The sequence below is a fragment of the Magnolia sinica genome, chromosome 4, assembly GCF_029962835.1.
Source record: "Magnolia sinica isolate HGM2019 chromosome 4, MsV1, whole genome shotgun sequence".
Lineage (NCBI taxonomy): Eukaryota > Viridiplantae > Streptophyta > Magnoliopsida > Magnoliales > Magnoliaceae > Magnolia > Magnolia sinica.
The window spans coordinates 3,305,756-3,324,677 of NC_080576.1; the positions used below are offsets into that span (position 1 = coordinate 3,305,756).

An 18,922-nucleotide genomic window follows, 5' to 3' on the forward strand; every position below is an offset into this window, starting at 1 on the left:
GGAAATTTTCGAGGACAACATAAGAGAACCTTCAGTAAATGGCTATTGAGAGGCTTCAGTGAAGAAGACAAAAGAATCCCGGATCTTCTTAGACGTGGATTTCTCATATCATATTAGGACACAGGCCCATGAAAATAAGTGGATTCAAAACTCAAGTGGGCCTCTTGACAGGAAAAAATTGGGTAAGGAAATGCCTGCCGTTGAAAGCTCCCTATGGTCCCACCTGATGCCACGCGAAAGAAAATAGTGGAGATTGTATGCTCATTGTTGAAACTTATTTAGGCCTTAGGAAGATTTTAATGGTGGATATCCAATCATTATTGTTTTCCTATGGTGTGGTCCACCTGAGATTTATATCCCTCTCATTTTTGTAATCAAGCACTAAAATGATATGTGAAAAATGAATGAACGGAATGGATAAAACACGTACATCATAGTGGGGCCCAAAGAGCACCGACCACCAGCTACAAGGTTGGTGGCAAGGGGAGTAGCCAATCCGTTTCCTTGGATCTGTCTCATTTTTTATTTTTATTTTTAATTTCCGTGCCTTAATTGACTTGTTGGTTGCTGAAAAGATAGGTGCTGCGGTAATAGCCATTTTTGAATCATAGATAATACGTTCAGGATTTCCAACATCCTGCCCAGTGAGTCCTTACACCGCACCGTGGAGCAACATGGTGTAGAGCTGGGCTCACCACACAATCCCGGTGCCTATGTATGTGTAATATCCTCATTTTGTCAGATTTTTTTGTCAAGGCATTAGACAAAAATTGAGGTAGATACTACTCTAAAGTAGACCACACCACGGAATGTAACTATGCCAAAACTGTGAAAAAAGGACGGTCCAAAACCGTGTCAAATGACATTCATCTGGTCCTGTGCCAATTCCACGGAAGAGCTTGGAATTACATTAAATAGAATTGCATTGGTCCCGTGCCAATTTCACTCAATGTTAGCAAGTTGTTGTAGGTCCCACTATGATGTGTGGGCTACATCCACATCATCCACCCATTTATCGAGATTATTTTAGAGCATGGACAAAAAAATTAGGTAAATTTAATGCTCAATTGGACCCCACCATAGAAAGCAGGGGAATTGAATACTTACCATTGAAAACTTTTTTGGGGCCACGTAAGTTTTGGATCTACCTCATTTTTAAGCCCATGCCATAAAATGAGGTTACAAAACAAATGAACAACTTAAATATAACACATGTATGATATTTTCAGTAATTTCAAATGATGGTGGGTATATCCATTCAATGTACCACTGTATTATCAACAAAGCAGGGCATTAATCTTATCCCATGGCAAAAGCGGCAATCCCTGCCACGGGTAATAATTATGCTTTATTATCCCATCCCACCTAATTCCTTCTAATCCCACCGCCCAAACAGACCCTTGAAAACTTTCAAGAGCCGCGGAGGTATTCGATCAAGCTGATATTTGTGTTTTTAAGGTGTGTGAACCTTATAAACGGGTGAAATGTCAAATAAACATCTTGGTATACCTTAGGAAGATTTCCACTGTTGCGAGAGTAGCCCACCTAGCTAGATGACGTCAACGTACCACGGCGGTCAGTGGTGTGTCACACCACGCAATCCGCTCCTGTAATAAATGCTCAGATCACGTGCGTTGTCTGTTTCGATGTCAAATAAACAGTATAGTGGGCCATAAGAGGATTTTAATGGTTGATATCAAATCACTATTGTTTTTCATGTCGTGTGGTCCAGTGAGAATTATATCCCTCTCATTTTTAGGATCAAGCAATAAAATAAATTTTAAAAAGTGTCACACCACGCAATCCGCTCCTGTAATAAATGCTCAGATCACGTGCGTTGTCTGTTTCGATGTCAAATAAACAGTATAGTGGGCCATAAGAGGATTTTAATGGTTGATATCAAATCACTATTGTTTTTCATGTCGTGTGGTCCAGTGAGAATTATATCCCTCTCATTTTTAGGATCAAGCAATAAAATAAATTTTAAAAATGGATGAACGGAGTGAATGAAACACATACATCATGGTGGGCCCACAGAGCATCGAACACCAGCCACGGAGCTGGTGTCAGGGGGGGTAGCGAATCCGTTTCCGTCTGTCTGAGTCCGGATCCTCCGTTATCTGGTCAACAGGGATTTCGGATTTCCTGTAACCCTAATGGTTTAGCGTCCGAAGCTTTATTTTGTTTTTTATTTTTTTTGAAGTGACTGGTGACGTAGACCAATGAGGATTAGGGTAATAGTAAATCTCGGTTGACCAGATAACAGAGGATCCCGACTCTGTCTAAAAACATCTCACCCCATTTCATCTCTGTCAATCGCTCCATCTTCTCGTCATTGAGAAAGCAAGAGGGGAGGAAAGGATGGCAGGAAAATCCATCTGCTTCGGAATAATTGGATGCGCCAAGATATCGAGGAAGTTGGCAAGGGCGATGTCCCTCGCCCCCAACGCCATCCTCTCCGCCATTGGGAGCCGTTCAATCGACAAGGCCAGGAGATTTGCGGTCGAGAATGGCCTGCCGGAAGCCGTCAATGTGTACGGCAGCTACGAGGAGGTCCTGGATGACCCCACCGTGGAGGCCGTCTACCTGCCGCTCCCCACCAGCATGCACGTGCGGTGGGCCGTGGCAGTCGCGGAGAGGAAGAAGCAAGTGCTCCTGGAGAAGCCCACGGCCCTGAACGTGGCCGATCTGGACCGTATATTGGAAGCGTGCGAGTCGAACGGCGTGCAGTTCATGGATGGCACCATGTGGATCCACCATCCCAGGACCCACAAGATGAAGGAGTTGCTGTCTGACCCCAATCGTTTTGGAGAGCTTCGATCGGTAAATAATCAAATGTTTCGTAGCTGTATATATCCAGAAGCAGTCACATATGTTACACTTTTGACACGTTTGATTGTATCACGTTTATGGGTATATTCGTGCTTCTCCTGAGCTGGGATAATGATGCAAACATGAAAATGAAAATGAAAGTAAATAAAGCAATATAAAAATGAAAGAGACGGATGGAAAAGACCCAATAATCTTTTAGCCGAATATTATATATCACAAATATAAGACTATGACAAAATTCAACAGTCCTCTATTCTTGAAGTAGGCGCCACTCCCACTCACTTCAACAGTGACCCCGATATTATACATCATAAATATAAGACTGTGACCAAAATTCAGTAGTCATTATTCTTGAGATAGACACCGCTCGCACTCACTTCAACAGCGATGCTAGAGAAAATTAGAAAATTTCATAAAAAGAATATTAATTAACTTTTCTTATTTCATAAGTTATAGGCTCTATATATAATTAAACTTTACAATCTATAATAAAGTATGTATAATCTAAAAATCTACGAAAATAGGAAAGTACCTAAATAAAAAAGTATTATAATTAAGAAAATGAATAAAATAAGAAAATACTTAAATAAGAAAATATTTGAAATTATTCTTTGCCTAAAATAAAGATACGAAAGAAAGAGTACATTTTCTAATTTAGATATTTGAAAAAAAAAAAAAAGAAGAAGAAGAAGAAGAAAAAAAAAGAAAAAGAGAGAGATTTGAAAGAAAATGAAAGCGGTGATGGGCTAAAAAAATGCGGTCCTTTTCTTATACACACGTGCGGAGCGTGCATGTGTAGGATGTGTGATGATTGCATCAATTCTCCTGAACTCTCCTCAACTTGATATTATACAATGGACTCTAACAAATGACCCTTGTTGGTCAGAGTGAGCCTCATTGATTCTCCTTCTTTGAGATGCGCGCGTCTTCACCTCTTGAATCTACTTCTCTTGTGCTACAGTGATCTTTGAAGTCAATCTTCTTTCACTTCCTTGAATCGACAATCGGCAATGATCTTCCTATTAAGATGCCAATGTAATGGAAAAGAGGTTAAATCTCCTGCAATTATGAGAGAGTAGGTTCTAATAGAAAATTCACTTAAATGGGCATTCTAGAGGATGATAGACATTAAGATTTACTTATGTGATTGATGTCTAAACTCTAGTTAATGCAAGATATCATGTTATTCATCAAATTGAGCTTGGAATGCCCATTAGAGTTATTAATCACGGTGAAGGCTCACTTTAGGTGATAACCTAAGAGTGTTTGGAATGCATAAAATGCTCTGGAACTTCTAAATCACCTAAAACCATTATTTGCTCAATATTTAAATACAAAAAACATATAGAAAAAACTCTAACGAATCTATAACGGCTAATATTGATCGATCAAGCGATCCTTCGTATGATTGAAGTTAAGTTCGATTTCAGGGCAGAATGTTGCTGGACATTTTTACACACATTCGATTGATCGAGATTGATTAAATGTTTACTTAATTGATTACAAATCAATTGAACTTGTGCATGTTTTTTTTTTCATTCTTTCCATGGACTTTGCACATGATCTAATATGATCTAGTCGACACACACCTGATAACTAAATGTTTTTCTATATAGAACAAGCTATATAATGTATGTTATTTTTACCTAAAATGAGTCTAAGGTTAGGGTCATCAAGGCACCTCAATTTATATGTAATTGACAAACAAGTGTACTTACACCTTTAAGAAAGAAAGAAAAAAGTTACTTTTTGTTTTATTTAACACACACTCACACCCCACATATACTCGCACACTCAGACCTCAGTGGGATTACCACAATGGATACTTAAACCCATGACCTGTGTTGAAACTCTTGTAAGTCTACCACCCATGCATAAATAAGGACCAAAAAAGGGGAAAAAAAAGTAACTTACAGGAAAAAAGTTAACTTATAATTTCTAAACTAAACATATCTCAAATAAGTTATTTAATATTGCATATAGAAAAAGTAACTTATTTGGTGGTATCTAAACAAGCCTTAAACATATATACTTCTCTACCTTTTGACTGGTAAGTATGTTGCTTGCCAGACATATTTATTTGATGAATAAGCCGAAACCAAGATAAGTTACTTAAAGGTCAACTCATGAACCAAACGCTCCTTAGTCTTGAAACCTTGACTCTAGCAATGTTGTTATCTTCTATAATCATGATCGGCATACCTAATCATTGCTTACTGGATGGGCAGGTTCACAGCATTGTTGCGGCAGGCAGTGATGCACATTTTCTTGAGAACGACATCCGTGTGAAGGCAGATCTTGATGGCCTTGGGTCCCTTGGCCATGCAGGGTGGTACTGTGTCCATTTGATCCTATGGGCCAACGATTACATGCTGCCCAAGACGGTAACTGCTTTCCAAGGTACAATCCACAACAAGGCAGGCGTAATTCTGTCGTGCGGGGCGTCAATGGTTTGGGAAGATGTAAAGGTGGCTACGTTCCAGTGTGCATTCCTGATCAATTTAGTGATGGACGTATCAGTCCATGTATCCAATGGGACCCTTCATGTTCATGATTTTGTCATCCCTTTCGAGGAGACATCAGCGCCGTTCAGGTTCGTGACCAACACTGGATTCAAAGAGCTACAACTGGGTTGGAAGCCATTTCCTAGCGAACATGTTGTGGTGACGGATTTACCTCAAGAGGTCCATATGGTTGAAGAATTCGTTAGGTTGGTGAAATCCATCAAAGACTCTGGCTCCAAGCCAGATAGCAAATGGCCCACCATCAGTAGAAAGACGCAGCTGGTAATTGATGCCGTGAAGGTGTCGATTGATAAGGGCTGCGAGCCAATCAATGTTGGGAGTTAATCTAAGGCCTACCCTGTCACTTGATCTTTACGGTGAACCCTCCTGCTGCTGCTGTTGTCATTGGACCATTAAATTCTCAATAGCATGATTTAAGCTTCTTTAATAGATTTTGAACTGGGTCTTATGTCTGTACCCAAGGTTTTATGACTTGGGTGAGGCACAACTTGGAATCGTTTGGACCCAATCTAGTTTGACACTACAAATGAGGATTGAATGAGTAAGGTACCTCGGTAGACTTGCAAGAGTTTCAACATGAGGTCATGGGCTTCGGAGTACCGGCACATTGTGGTGAAACGGTGAAATCCTATTATGGTGTGAGTGCATTTGTCAAAAAAAAAAAAAAAAAAAAAAAAAAAAAAGAGTCAGAATTTAAAATAAGGGTTGACTGCGACAGCTTAGCTCAGTCGCCTTTAACTCTGGATGAGCTACGACTCGGTTTTGGACTGGACATGTTAATTAGTTTGAGTCGCCCCTCTTAAAATCTTGCTATGGCTGGCTTAGGTAATAAAGGATGAGGAAATGCTGATGGTGAACCTCTGGGGCACGGGATACTGTAGACGTGGGCCCATGATTTTTGTATAGCGTTGAGATGATAGTTCCCATCGTGAATTGGATGCTCCAAATTGAAAGATCCCAACCATTTGATCTTTTGAAAGCTATGGCAATTTTGTGCAGATTGAAGAGGTGAATGATCATAGCACAGTCGCCAATGTGGCAAATCTAGGCCAGTCGTTTGGTGGGTGGACGATGAAGGACGCGGATTTCCTGTGAAAAACCTTTGCAGAAGTTCCTGCGCTGGGAACTCAGGTGGGGCCCACTGTGATGATTGTGAGAAATCCTCCTGTTTATCCATTTTGTAAGTTCATTTTAAGACATGATGCCAAAAATGAACCGTTTCCAAAGCTCAAGTGAGCCGAAAACGTGATAATTGAACGTCCACGGTTGAAATATTCGTGGGCCAAAACTGTTTTGAATCATGCTAATATTTGTGACTTCAGTTCATCCCAGTAGGAATGAAGTTATTAACGGTATGGATGTCATGTAAACATCACTGCCGAACCCAGGTAGGTTTCAACGGTAGGAATTTCCCTAACCACATTTTCCTTTAGTACGGCCCACTTGAGCTTTGGATACTGTTCATTTTTCACATCATGTCCTGAAATTAACTCACAAAACGGATGGAAGGTGAGGATTTCTCACAAACATCACAGTGGGCCCCACCTGGGTTCCCAGCGCAGGAACTTCCTGCTAAAGGCCGATGAACATGCTCCAGTCCAGATATCAGTCCAATGCAATGGGCCCACCTTTGCGACATAAAGTGGGTATTTAACAATATCGCCCGTATGCAATGGAAGCATGTCGCCCATCTTATGAGTGGACTGCCCAGGACTTATCACATGGCATGTTCATGTGGAACACCACCTGGGAAATGGCCTCTCTCTCTCTCATGTATTTTAATCGGGTCTAAGATGGTGTACCCGAACTTGAATAGGCCCATTTTTAACAAGGTTGAAAATGGCACACCTGAGCCAACTTTAATCAAAATCTTTGGCTTTGACAGTGGAATTGAGTTCACTTTCAAGGGCAATGTCTCTGAACTCCAAACACTCAGAGGGCTCATTCACCCAAGGGCTATTTCAGCAACCAGTCTACTCATTTTGGATGCAGCCTATTTGAGAATTCAAATATCATCCGTTCCTAAGAGATGACTAATTTTTTTTTTTTTTAAAAAAAAACCTCTTGTGTGACCGTGACTCTTAGGGTGCTTTTGGATCTTAAGTTACTTAAGTTACTAATGCCTCAAGTAGCTTATCTTGGTTTCTACCATTAAGCTGAAGTGATTAAGTAACTTTAAGTAAAAAAAAATTACTTATAATTGATCTTAAACCAAATTCAGTTATCTCGAATAAGTTACTAATACACTGTTGTAAGTAGAAAAAGTAACTTATTCGATGATATTCAAACTGGCGGTTAATAAAATTTTAAAAAATCAATAAGAATAACGGTCGCACAAGAGGCACCGAAAGTAAAATACAGATACATTACAAATACATTTACTTCTCATCAGGATAAATAAAAAATTTAATCTTTTACCAACTGTGACAATCCACATGAGCTGGCATGCAATCATTTCCCGACATTAAAGGTTTATATATTATATGAAGAGAGTACCTTGGTAATCTGAGAGCTTATGTTGCTTGATGCGCAGGCACTGTAAAATTGTAACCTTCTGAGCTGTGGAAGTTACTGTCACAAAATTAGATTAGTTGAACAATCCTATAAAATCAGATTAGGTGGTAAGGATTGTGATGAGGGCCTTACCAGCTAATCCGTGTCAGGTGAGGATTGGGTATTTCCTCGCCCATCCAGAGATCGGGACATGCTAGGGCTCTGAGGGCCGTTGTGATGTATAGATTTTATATATGTAGACCGTCCATGCATTTTTCCACTCGGAGTATTTCTCTCTCGATTTCTCTAGGAAAGAATACTTAACAATCAAAGTCTTATAAATTAAAAGTTTTCTTCCACTCTTATCAAATTTATTTTGATAGAAATGCAATTTTCAAAAAAAGTATTAAAAAAAAAAAAAAAAAACCCAGAATCTCCACAACAATCACACAAGTCAAAATCATGAGGAGAGCAAGGGGTCAAAGAAAGTGGCTTGAATGAAGAAGACAATGGACGCCAACATGCATGCCTATTTCAGTAGCTTCTCCACACGACTCCATCATCTGTGTAGTATGGTAGATGCAAGGCTTTATCATTGTTTTCACACTATATTATTGTAGGCCTGCTAAATGCTCATGTGATGATCCAAACCATCTAAAAACCTCTATTCGGGGCCGCAGTTTAGGTGTATTCCTGGATTTACTGAGGTCGGTGAATCCTTAACTGTGGGGTCCACTGTGATGTATGTGCCTTACATCACACCATCCATTCATTTTTAACCATTCATTTTAGAGCATGATCCCAAAAAATAAAGCAGATCTAAATCTTAGATGGATCATAATATAGGAAGCAGTAGTGATTGAATCCCCCACCATTAAGAGCTTCATGAGGTCATCCAAATATTTATTTTTGTCATCTAACTGATGGATAAGGTCACAAAGACCTGGATCAAGAGACCCACAATTGTGATGTAGAGAGGGTCGTGGACAGTTACATGGCCAAGATGGATCAGAAAAAAGCCCGGTCGTTGATAGAAGTGATCCGGACTGTCGCACCTTAAATCAGACGTATCTCATAATCCGGAATTAATTATCGGACGTAAAATATATGATTTTGAGTAGAACAAGCTACTTTAGCCAACCAACCCTTTTCCTATTTTAATTCTATTTTACTATAAATAGTAAGTTTTAATTTGATTATAATTCTTCATCCGCTGGGCTTTAGGAGTTGTATCCAATGTGAAAAGAGCTTAGAAAAATTAGGAGAACAACTTGGTGAAGCCAAATGGGACACTTATTATTTTTGACCGAAAACCTTGCGCACTAATAGACATCACAACCATCTATAAATAGTAAGTCACGAATTCTAAGAGTTTTAGTTGTAGTTTGATTCTAATTTCTTTCTCATTGCTTGGTACCCCTATTTAAAGGGTTGTAAACTCGTTTTGTTCATTCATCAATCAATGTTAAATTTTATAGAATTTATTTCCTATTTTACTTGCTTTCTTTTTTATGGATTCGAGAAGTCTCTGTGAGAAGTCTAGAGAAGTTCCATAAATTTGAAACAGTTATTCCCTTGAGGAAGATGGTGCTCAACCTCATGTCCTCCCCTACGTCAAAATATCAGCTTGACCCAAAACTATTGCAGCTCAGGAGAAGCTTTTAATGGTTTATTAGCCCTTGTGTATTAATTATGATCTACCTTATATTTGGATTTGCTTCATTTTTTGGTTCATGTTTTAAAATAAGTTTTCAAAATGAAATCTTTTAATTCACATGGAACTTGTTGATAAGGTCACGGAGATATGGATGAAGATACGCACAAATATAAGATTGATCCAAAACATTTGTAATCCACGTAAAGCTTTTAATGGTTTACCAGCACTGTTTCTTGTATTATGGTCCACGGAGATTTGCATCTGCTTCATTTTTTGGATTATACCCTAAAATGAGTTTACAAAACGGATAAATGACGGTGATATATATAAGGCACATCCATCACAATGGGCCACACAGTCAGGGATCCCACTTACCTCGGTTGACACTTGTACCAGGTATGACCCACTTTAAGAAAAAAAAAAACTCTTAACATCTTATTCTCATTAAGATCATCCATCTTGGTATGTTTCAACCATTTACTTTAAAATTTGACAAAAGCTGTGCTTTATGTCAAGACAGATGCATGCATTCCCAATTATAGAGAGCTCATCGATTAAGTTTTATTGGCGGACGCGGTTTGGACAGTGACGTTGCCACCAGCCAGGTGGCTAGTCGTAGGTGCTATGTGGACCCCACAATGATGTATGTATTTTATCCACGCCGTCCATCCATTTTAAAATATAATTTTAGTGCTTGATCCCAAAAATGAGATAGATACTAGTCTCTAGAGGAACACACCATGGGAAAACAGTTTTGATTGAATGTCCACCATTAAAAACCTCCTAAGGCCAACTGTAATGGTTATTTGACATATAACCTGTTGATTAGGTCCTACAGAATTGGATGAAGGGAAAAAATAAATATCAGCATGATCCAAAACTTTTGTGGCCCTCAAGAAGTTTTTAACGGTAGGCGTTCAATCAACACTCTGCGGTCTACTTGAGATTTTGATCAACCTAATTTTGGGCTAATACCATAAAATAATCTGAAAGAATGGGTGGACGGCATGGATGAAATACATACATCATGGTGGGGCCCACAGAGCACCGAACACTAGCCATTGGCTAGTGGCAGGGTGAGTAGCTGATCCGTTTCCGTTATTGGCCACTCCTATTAAAATACATAATAAGCCTTTCTCAACCCTCGCTCACTCCACTGCCGGCCTTCCTTATTCTCTCCTTTCAGGAAAAGCGGAAATGTTGGAGAAACAGATACGGTTCGGAATTCTGGGATGCGCTGACATAGCCAGGAAGGTGGCGAGGGCGATATGCCTCTCTCCAAACGCCACCCTCTCCGCTATCGGCAGCCGTTCGATCGACAAGGCCAAGAGATATGCGGCTGAGAACGGCTTCCCCGAGACCGTAAAGGTGTACGGGAGCTATGAGGCGATTCTGGATGATCCGTCCGTGGACGCCGTCTACGTGCCTCTCCCCACGAGCATGCGCGTGCTGTGGGGGGTCTCGGCCGCGGAGAAGAAGAAGCACGTGCTCCTCGAGAAGCCGACCGCCATGCACGTGTCGGAGCTGGACCAGATACTGCAAGCGTGCGAATCGAACGGGGTGCAGTTCATGGACGGTACGATGTGGATGCACCACCCGAGGACGCACAGGATGAGGGAGATGCTTTCGAATCCCAGCCTCTTTGGAGACCTCAAAGAGGTAAATTCTGTGAAACTTTGGGGCATTTTGAGATTATTTATTTATTAAAAATGATCACGTGGATAGTCCGATCATTGATGGACGGACACTGAAGATTCCTGACAATGGGGCCCACCTTGATGTACGTATATTATATCCACGACTTCCATCCATTCCGACCATTTTATTTTATGGTATGATACGAAAATGAAGCCTATCTAAATCTCAAGTGGACCACACGGCAGGCATGAAACATCAGTGATTTGTGTTTTCACCGGTGAATACTTTTTATAGCCAACAAAAGTTTTAGATCGATCTGAAATTTGTGTTTTCCTTTAATTAATAGGTTGGATGGGAAATAAAAATTACGGTGGGCCTTAGTCAGTTTTTAATAGTGGGCATTCAATCCACAATGTTTCCTGTGGCGTACGTGGCCCACTTGAGATTTGGATCTACTTCATTTATCGTCTCATGTAATAAAACGAGCTAGCAAAATGGACGGACGATGTAGATATAATATACGTAGATAATGGTGGGCCCCGCAGTTAGGGATCCACCGACCTGGTTGTTGGTGGATCTACTGCTGGCAGGCAGGACGCCAATTAGGTAATTAGGCTCTCACGGCGAGATCTAATCGGTGGATCACATGCTATCAAAGAAAAGATCTGCCCGAGCATTTTTTTTTTTTTTTTTTTTTTAAGAGGTTTTTCGGCCAGTAAGGGCCTAGGCCCGATCAAATGTCGTAGCGTAAGGATACGGTTTGGCTAGTGACGCCGCCACTAGTCAGGAGGCTAGTGGTCAGTGCTCTCTGGGCCCACCATGCTGTGAGTGTTTTATCCGGTAGGGAGTGGCGCGGCAACGGTGGATCCCCGGATACAGTGAGGCGGGTGGATCGCCCTCCATGATGCATATGCATTACATCCATGCAGTTCATCTGTTTTTTTTTTCGGCTCATTTTAGAGATAAAAGTAAAAAATGAAGCAGTTTAAAATATAAGATGGACCACACCACAGGAAACAGTGTGATTGACTATTAAAAACTTCTCGTGAGCCACAAAAGTTTTGGATCAAGCTGATATTTGTTTGGCTCCTTCGTCCGGGTCTTTGTGACCTTAGCAACATGTTAGATGGTAAATAAACATTCCGATGATCCCCAAGATGATTTTAATGGTGGGTATTCAGTCACCACTGTTTCCTATGATGTGGTCCACCTAAGATTTGGATTTGCTTCATTTTTGGGATTATTACCTAAAATGATTTGCAAAGAAAGATGGATGGCGGAGATTTAACCAACATACATCATGGTGGGAAACCAGAGCCAAACTGAATGATAGTGCTGTAAACTTTGGGTTTGTGAATGAAATCCCAATAATACAGGTTTGCAATAAAAGGGTTAGAAAGACATTTCGCTGATGTTTGTGGCTGGGTCTTAAGTGTTTCTTCTAGTTGATGGTTTTGGACCCATTTCTCCCTACTTGATCTTGACTGTTTTGCATGATATTAGCTGGATGGTTAGGATCATTGGGTTGATATGATTCGCTCGTTGTCCCTTGCTAAGAGCTAACGAAAATAAATGACTAGTCTAGATCAAGAATTGGATGTCCCTTGAGTCTAAAGCCATTAATTTTATTTAGAACATAAGAATTGATATCCAAATCACCTTGTTTTTTTAAATTGAGTTGATTGTTTATCATAATGTGTGTGAAAGTTTAGTGGAGCTTAGAATTTCGACTAAGGATTTAGAGAGAGAAGATTGGTGAATAGAATCACTTTAAAATTTTTTCTAATTAATCTAATTTACCAATTCAACAATTAAGGCAAATAATATTTAGGCTTCCAATCTAAGTTGGTCCAATCACATATACTATAATAGATGTAACATTTTAAGCAACTAGTTTATAAAGATATAGTGAGTTTGTATGTGCTTACAAACTAAGTGCACATATCATGCAATCCAATTCAAGCATGCATATAATTTAATAAATCAAACACAAACATTGATAGAATTGTGTTCAAATGACAATCATAAATATAACCATATCTAGTGTTTCGGTTTCCTTATTCCACTTCTTGCAGATGCACTCTCTTCGAGTGTACCGGTATTCACTATTTTAAGAGTTTTTAATATGTTCACCCTTAACCTTTACAATGGTTTCTCTTAGACTAACTACTAACTTACACATATACTCCCGTGTCAGATGAACATATTTTCACCCGTGTTGGTGGCTCCTGCAAAAGACTTTAGTTGGTTTTCTATCGGCTAGCTAACAACCATTAGCGATCTTAATCCAACGCCCTACATACGCTCCGATTAGAGGCTCCGCATAAAGACTAACACATACACAACCGTCTCCAGTAAATTTGTCCCTACACAAGAGCCTACATCCTATACAAAAACATATTTGATTTTATTCGAGTTTGAGGCATAAATTCTACACTCAATCATACATAAGGAGTGTGAATTGAACTCTACAATTGATAGCTTGTCGAATTGACCCCCTTTTGTAATACATTTTTTATATGCTTTTTCAATAATCGGCTTCTCAATTGCTCCAACGTTCATCGATGCCGCTTGTTCAACTCTATGAACAAACACCTTGCATGCGATGTACCAATGAGGTGTCTAGGGTGATGGGATAATGGTTGAATCTCATACAACTAAAGATAATAGTTGTTTCTTATTAGGGATTCATCTAGATTAGTCTTTTAAAGGATTCAGATAAGAATATACATATAAGCTTAGTGTCTAATCTTTAGAAAATTGTGGAGATCAAGTTCATCTTTATCATGGAAGTTGAAATCCTCATTATAATAGTCAAACTCAAAAAAATGACTTGCATCTCATTGGTTTAGAGACTTATAATGAGGGATATGAGTAGAGAATCACATAGGCTTCAATTACACCAAAAACAAATCCAAATGTCCGAATGTTGTGTTTTCTATATAAAGGAATTAAATTCTAATGGTAAAAAAATAGATAGAAAATGGTACATTCAATCGATCAAGCGATGTCTTCGATCTATCGAGAGACCATTTGATATGATCGAAGGTCCCTTGATGAGATTGAGAAAGTCCAGAATTTTAGACAATTGTTGCTGGACGTTTTTGGTAAAGTTGGGCACGGGAAAACTCGACTTGTCTGACTTGTCTAGACCCGACTCGATCCGAACTGAGTGGGTGAGTCGATTCGAACCAAGTAGACTTCATCCAATCCAAACTCAAACTAAGTCGAGTTCAGGTCACCCAGTAACTCGACTCGATCTGAAACCCAACTCGTACATATATAGTAAAAAAAACTCCATATTTCACATTTCAGATCTGAGATGCCGTGTAGCTGATGGAGAGGCTGCAATTCTAGCAAGTGCACCAAAGTTTTGAGTTGTGATTTCAGCTCGTGGAAACCCGCTGCACCCGACCCCACTCGATGTCAACTCGACCCAACTCAGTACTTATGACCAGATCGAACTTGGTTCGGATTAGTCCAGGGCTAACTCATACTCGGATCGAGTCAGGCATGCTAGACTCGGTATCGATCTAGGTCAAGTTCAGGTCAAGTCTGTTCCAAAACCAGATCGAGTCGGGTCAGCCCTAACGCTGCCTAACTCGACTCGATACGGCCAGCTCTAATTTTTTACCACCTTCAATTGACCTCATCTTCGATTGATCGAATGTTCCAATCAAGGTCCATCGACGAGATCCCTCGAAAAACTGTTGTTTTTAGGTTGTTACTTATAAAACAACTTTGTACCTCTTTTTGCACATCTTATCATATTCCAATATAGTTCATAAAGCTATGTGATGATCAACCAAGGGTTTACCTATTAAGTTTAGGATCATCTACATGGTAAGTTGTTTTAGGTTTAAGATTAGGGTCACCAAGACATCTCAATTTATATGTTCTTCATTCCTTGATACTTCTTGTCCTTTTGTATTTTCAGTTTTCAGCTTCCAAGGATTCAATCGAGGCAATGTATTTTGAAATCTCACTTCTTTTTTTTTTGTGATTTGAGTGGAATTCCGATAAAATGCCTTTTGTAACACATTTTTTAAGGCAGGAGAGTAGAACATATAGCAAAAGTCTTACTGGGGTACTAATTTGTTATACACTTGGTAAATGACCTTTATACCTCTCATTTCAGGTCTTCAAATCAGAATGCATTTCTTTTTCAAACCTCTTGCCCATGAATTCCCCATTCTCTGCTTGTCACAAGCAGAGAAATCCAACTTGTTGCAATCTGATTGGGCCACATTATCATACACTGCATTTAATGCAGCAGTGCTGGCAACATTGACGATACTGTGAACTAATCAGGATATAAGAAAACAGGATTTTAAAATGCAGCAGTGCCGACAACATCAGTGACGACGTTAACCGATCAGGATACAGGATTTTCCTGCTTGTTGCAAGCAGGGGATCTGGATTCCTTGCCCACTAATCATCTGTAAAATGTCAGACCTTTGAAGGTTCAGGCATTAAAACTATGGAGTCTAGATGCATGGTCGTTTTTCTTGCACTCTGATTTCTTTTTCTTTTTGTCTGTCAGCTCATCTTTTATTAATTCTCGATATTATATGATGTTGATATTCCTGGGTCTCCCAGGTCCACAGCATTTCCGGGTACCGTGGCGACTCAGATTTTCTGGAGAATGACGTCCGTGTGAAGCCAGATCTTGATGGGCTTGGGGCTCTTGGTGACGTTGGGTGGTACTGCATCCGTTCAATCTTGTGGGCCACAGATTACGAACTGCCCAAAACCGTAACCGCACTCCACGGTCCCGTTTTCAACAAAGCAGGGGTAGTTCTATCGTGTGGAGCTTCCTTACTATGGGAAGATGGAAAGACAGCGACCTTCAATTGCTCATTCTTATTCAATTCGTCAATGGACATAACTGTTCTTGGAACAAAGGGGACTCTGCATCTCAACGACTTCATCATTCCTTTCAACGAAACCTCGGCAAGTTTCTCATTTGCCTCCGAGTCGGGATTCACAGAACTGGCGACGGGCTGGGCCCCATTGCCTAGAGATCATGTTGTCACCACGGATTTGCCACAAGAGGCTCTTCTGGTCAAGGAATTCGCGAGTTTGGTGGGACTTATCAGGGACTCTGGTTCGAAACCGGATGCGAAATGGCCCACTATCAGTAGAAAGACGCAGCTGGTGCTGGACGCTGTGAAGACATCGATCGATAAGGGTTGCGTGCCTATTAACATTGTGAGTTAATTGAGGCTTGCCTAGGATGGAAGCTGATTGCGTCCCAGTCTCTCGCCAGGAACGGACAGATCTGTGTGAGAACCTACCTTGATGTTTCTATTTATCTATGTCATCCACACTTCTTGTATCATTTCAAGGAATGGACTCAAAAATATGCATTTAATGCCACCTAAGCTTATCACTTGGTGTGGTCCACTTGAGCATTGTATCTGCCTCATTTTTGAGCTCATGGCTTAAAATCATATGAGAAAAGAGATAGAACGCTGAAGTGGAACACATCACATATGACTTTTGCATTTAATATAACACAAGATAACAACCCAACTTACTATTTGGCATGGTCTACTTAAGCATTGGATTTGCCTCATTTTTGGCCTCATACCTTAAGATAATCTGAATTTTATTTTATTTTATTTTATTTTAGTTTTTCGTGCCTCAGCTAAACATGGGGGCCAAGCACCCAATGGTTAAGGTTCACATAAATAACATGACGGGGCTCACCCGAGTGCCAACCCATTTAGTTGCTAGGCAGTGCTAAATAGCATACCGAATGCTAACAAAAAGGCACCTGAATGTAAGTTTTATATTAATTATGTACTTTTCTTAAAATTTATTTTAAAATAAAAATAAATTGAAGCCACTTCTTCTGCAACTCTTTTTAGAATGAGCTTATTATACATTTCTTATTGCACACTGGAGTGTGTGTATGACATCTAACCTGTCCCCCAAGGTCAGCCCACCATGAAATTTGGATGCCCCAAAAATCAAGCAAATCTAATTATTATATGGGCCATCATGTGAATTTGGAAGAGGTTTTTGGATGGTTTGTACATTTTTTTCTTGTGAATTAAGAAGAGGTTTTTGGATGGTTGTACATTTTTTTTCTTGTGAATTAAGAAGAGGTTTTTGGATGGTTGTACATTTTTTTCTTGTGGGGCCTACCATGAGTTCCACCGTGATAATGGAATGCCACGTAAATGAGCCCTTTACAATCATTTGGTGGGCCGCAACATATAAAATAATGGAAAATCGTTTTAAAATAAAATAATAATAATAATAACAACAATAATTTTAAAAAAAAAAAAAAAAAAAACTCCAAATTTATACAATGGTGCACCTGATCATCCTATTTTTTGGAATTTTAACTTTCGTGATAGGCCGATCCTATTGGATATGGTAGATTCCATACACACGGCTTGTGGGGCCATTCCAACTCGTGCATAACCCGACTCAAGTAGAAAACGGTATCAGAAGCTGGGAATGGGCGAGCGGTCCTGTTTTTAACAAGAGAAAATACACTCGAACTAGGGAGCAAAATGTTCACCTTGTACTCTACCTGATGAATTTACTGTAACTTTGACACGCCTACCGCACCGGATGTCCTATGCCGTAAGATCCCTTTCCAACGTATCATTAAAACTTAAAAGGGGTTTTTGACGTAGACTGTTGAATGAATTTTTGTGGGGTCCACCTTTAATATCCACTGTTGATCATACCTTTGATGTGGACCACTCATTATGTTGGGCTTAGCGTGGCACTATCTTCAATGTGAACTGGTCATTATGTGGGGCCTACCTTCAATGTGGACCATCCAACTTGTGAGGCCTAGCTTCGTTGTCTTGGATATGAGCCGGCTAACATGTCAGATATTGGATGTAAATTATCCATTATGTAGGGCCCACCGTTAACATGGACGGTCCATCATGCTTGCCCAACTTTGAAGTGGGCTGCCCACCATGTAGGGCCCACCTTGGATGCAGCTAATTCATTGGTATGGGCCAACCTTTGATGTGGACTGTCCATCATGAAGAGCCCACCTTGATGTGGATCATCCATCATGTGGGGCCACCTTCAATGCCCACCATCCATCATGCCGAGTGCATCCTTGATGCGGATCATCCATTGTGTGAGCCCCACCCTTGACGATGGTTGTCCATCCTGTGGAGCCATCTCCATCCTCTCTCCCTTTGACAAAAGTAAAAGGTATAAAAACATTTAAATGTCATTTTATTAAACCATCTTTTGTCATATGAGTTACTGGTTTGCTATTTTTAGTCAAATAAATAGCTTAACAAATTTTTCTCAAACACATCATTAGTGATTTCCTTTTGTGGCTTATTTGGATTCATAGAAATCTTTACTTTTCATTGTTTGTTAAGCTTTTTTTTTCTTAATGAAAAATTGTAGAAAATGTTATTTTTCACTTTCTGTATTTGTCGGAAAATAAATTTACCACCTCTATCTTGAGAAATGAATTTTCCTACTATAGAAGGAAAATGAGTTTCTCAATGGTTAAAGCCTAATTGCATTCCTATCCATGTTCAATGGCCTCACATGTACTACATGTCAAATGAGGCGTTGCTCGTCTCAGTCGTGCCCCACACTTGCCATTATGCTACATGTGCCGCCACCATCTTATCTTGTGTACAACATGTGTAAAGAACTCCTAATGTGCTAATGTGTCACATGTCACCATCCATCTTCTCTTGCGCACTATATGTACTATTGTGTCATGTGTACCACCATTTATTTTACTTGTGCCTCACATGTGCAAAGCCACCCACAT

The 18,922-nt window shown here is 39.9% G+C and overlaps 2 protein-coding genes across 2 annotated transcripts; both read left to right on the forward strand.

Moving 5' to 3' along the window:
* The first annotated feature begins 2,302 nt into the window (after positions 1 to 2,302).
* On the forward strand, positions 2,303 to 5,784 carry LOC131242169 (uncharacterized oxidoreductase At4g09670-like). Its single transcript, XM_058240635.1, has 2 exons — positions 2,303 to 2,823; positions 5,061 to 5,784. The coding sequence occupies exons 1-2, from the start codon at positions 2,362 to 2,364 to the stop codon at positions 5,679 to 5,681; spliced, it is 1,083 nt and encodes a 360-aa protein (XP_058096618.1). The 5' UTR covers positions 2,303 to 2,361; the 3' UTR covers positions 5,682 to 5,784.
* A 4,880-nt stretch (positions 5,785 to 10,664) lies between these two features.
* On the forward strand, positions 10,665 to 16,587 carry LOC131244332 (uncharacterized oxidoreductase At4g09670-like). The gene is made up of 2 exons (XM_058243960.1): positions 10,665 to 11,166; positions 15,745 to 16,587. The coding sequence occupies exons 1-2, from the start codon at positions 10,705 to 10,707 to the stop codon at positions 16,363 to 16,365; spliced, it is 1,083 nt and encodes a 360-aa protein (XP_058099943.1). The 5' UTR covers positions 10,665 to 10,704; the 3' UTR covers positions 16,366 to 16,587.
* The last annotated feature ends 2,335 nt before the right edge of the window (positions 16,588 to 18,922 follow it).

Excerpts from the sequence above, each read along its gene's own strand:
- LOC131242169 (XM_058240635.1), top strand. The coding sequence starts at position 2,362 with ATGGCAGGAAAATCCATCTGCTTCGGAATAATTGGATGCGCCAAGATA. Across the intron at positions 2,824-5,060 it reads GTTTTGGAGAGCTTCGATCG|GTTCACAGCATTGTTGCGGC; the intron begins GTAAATAATCAA and ends CTGGATGGGCAG.
- LOC131244332 (XM_058243960.1), top strand. The coding sequence starts at position 10,705 with ATGTTGGAGAAACAGATACGGTTCGGAATTCTGGGATGCGCTGACATA. Across the intron at positions 11,167-15,744 it reads TCTTTGGAGACCTCAAAGAG|GTCCACAGCATTTCCGGGTA; the intron begins GTAAATTCTGTG and ends TGGGTCTCCCAG.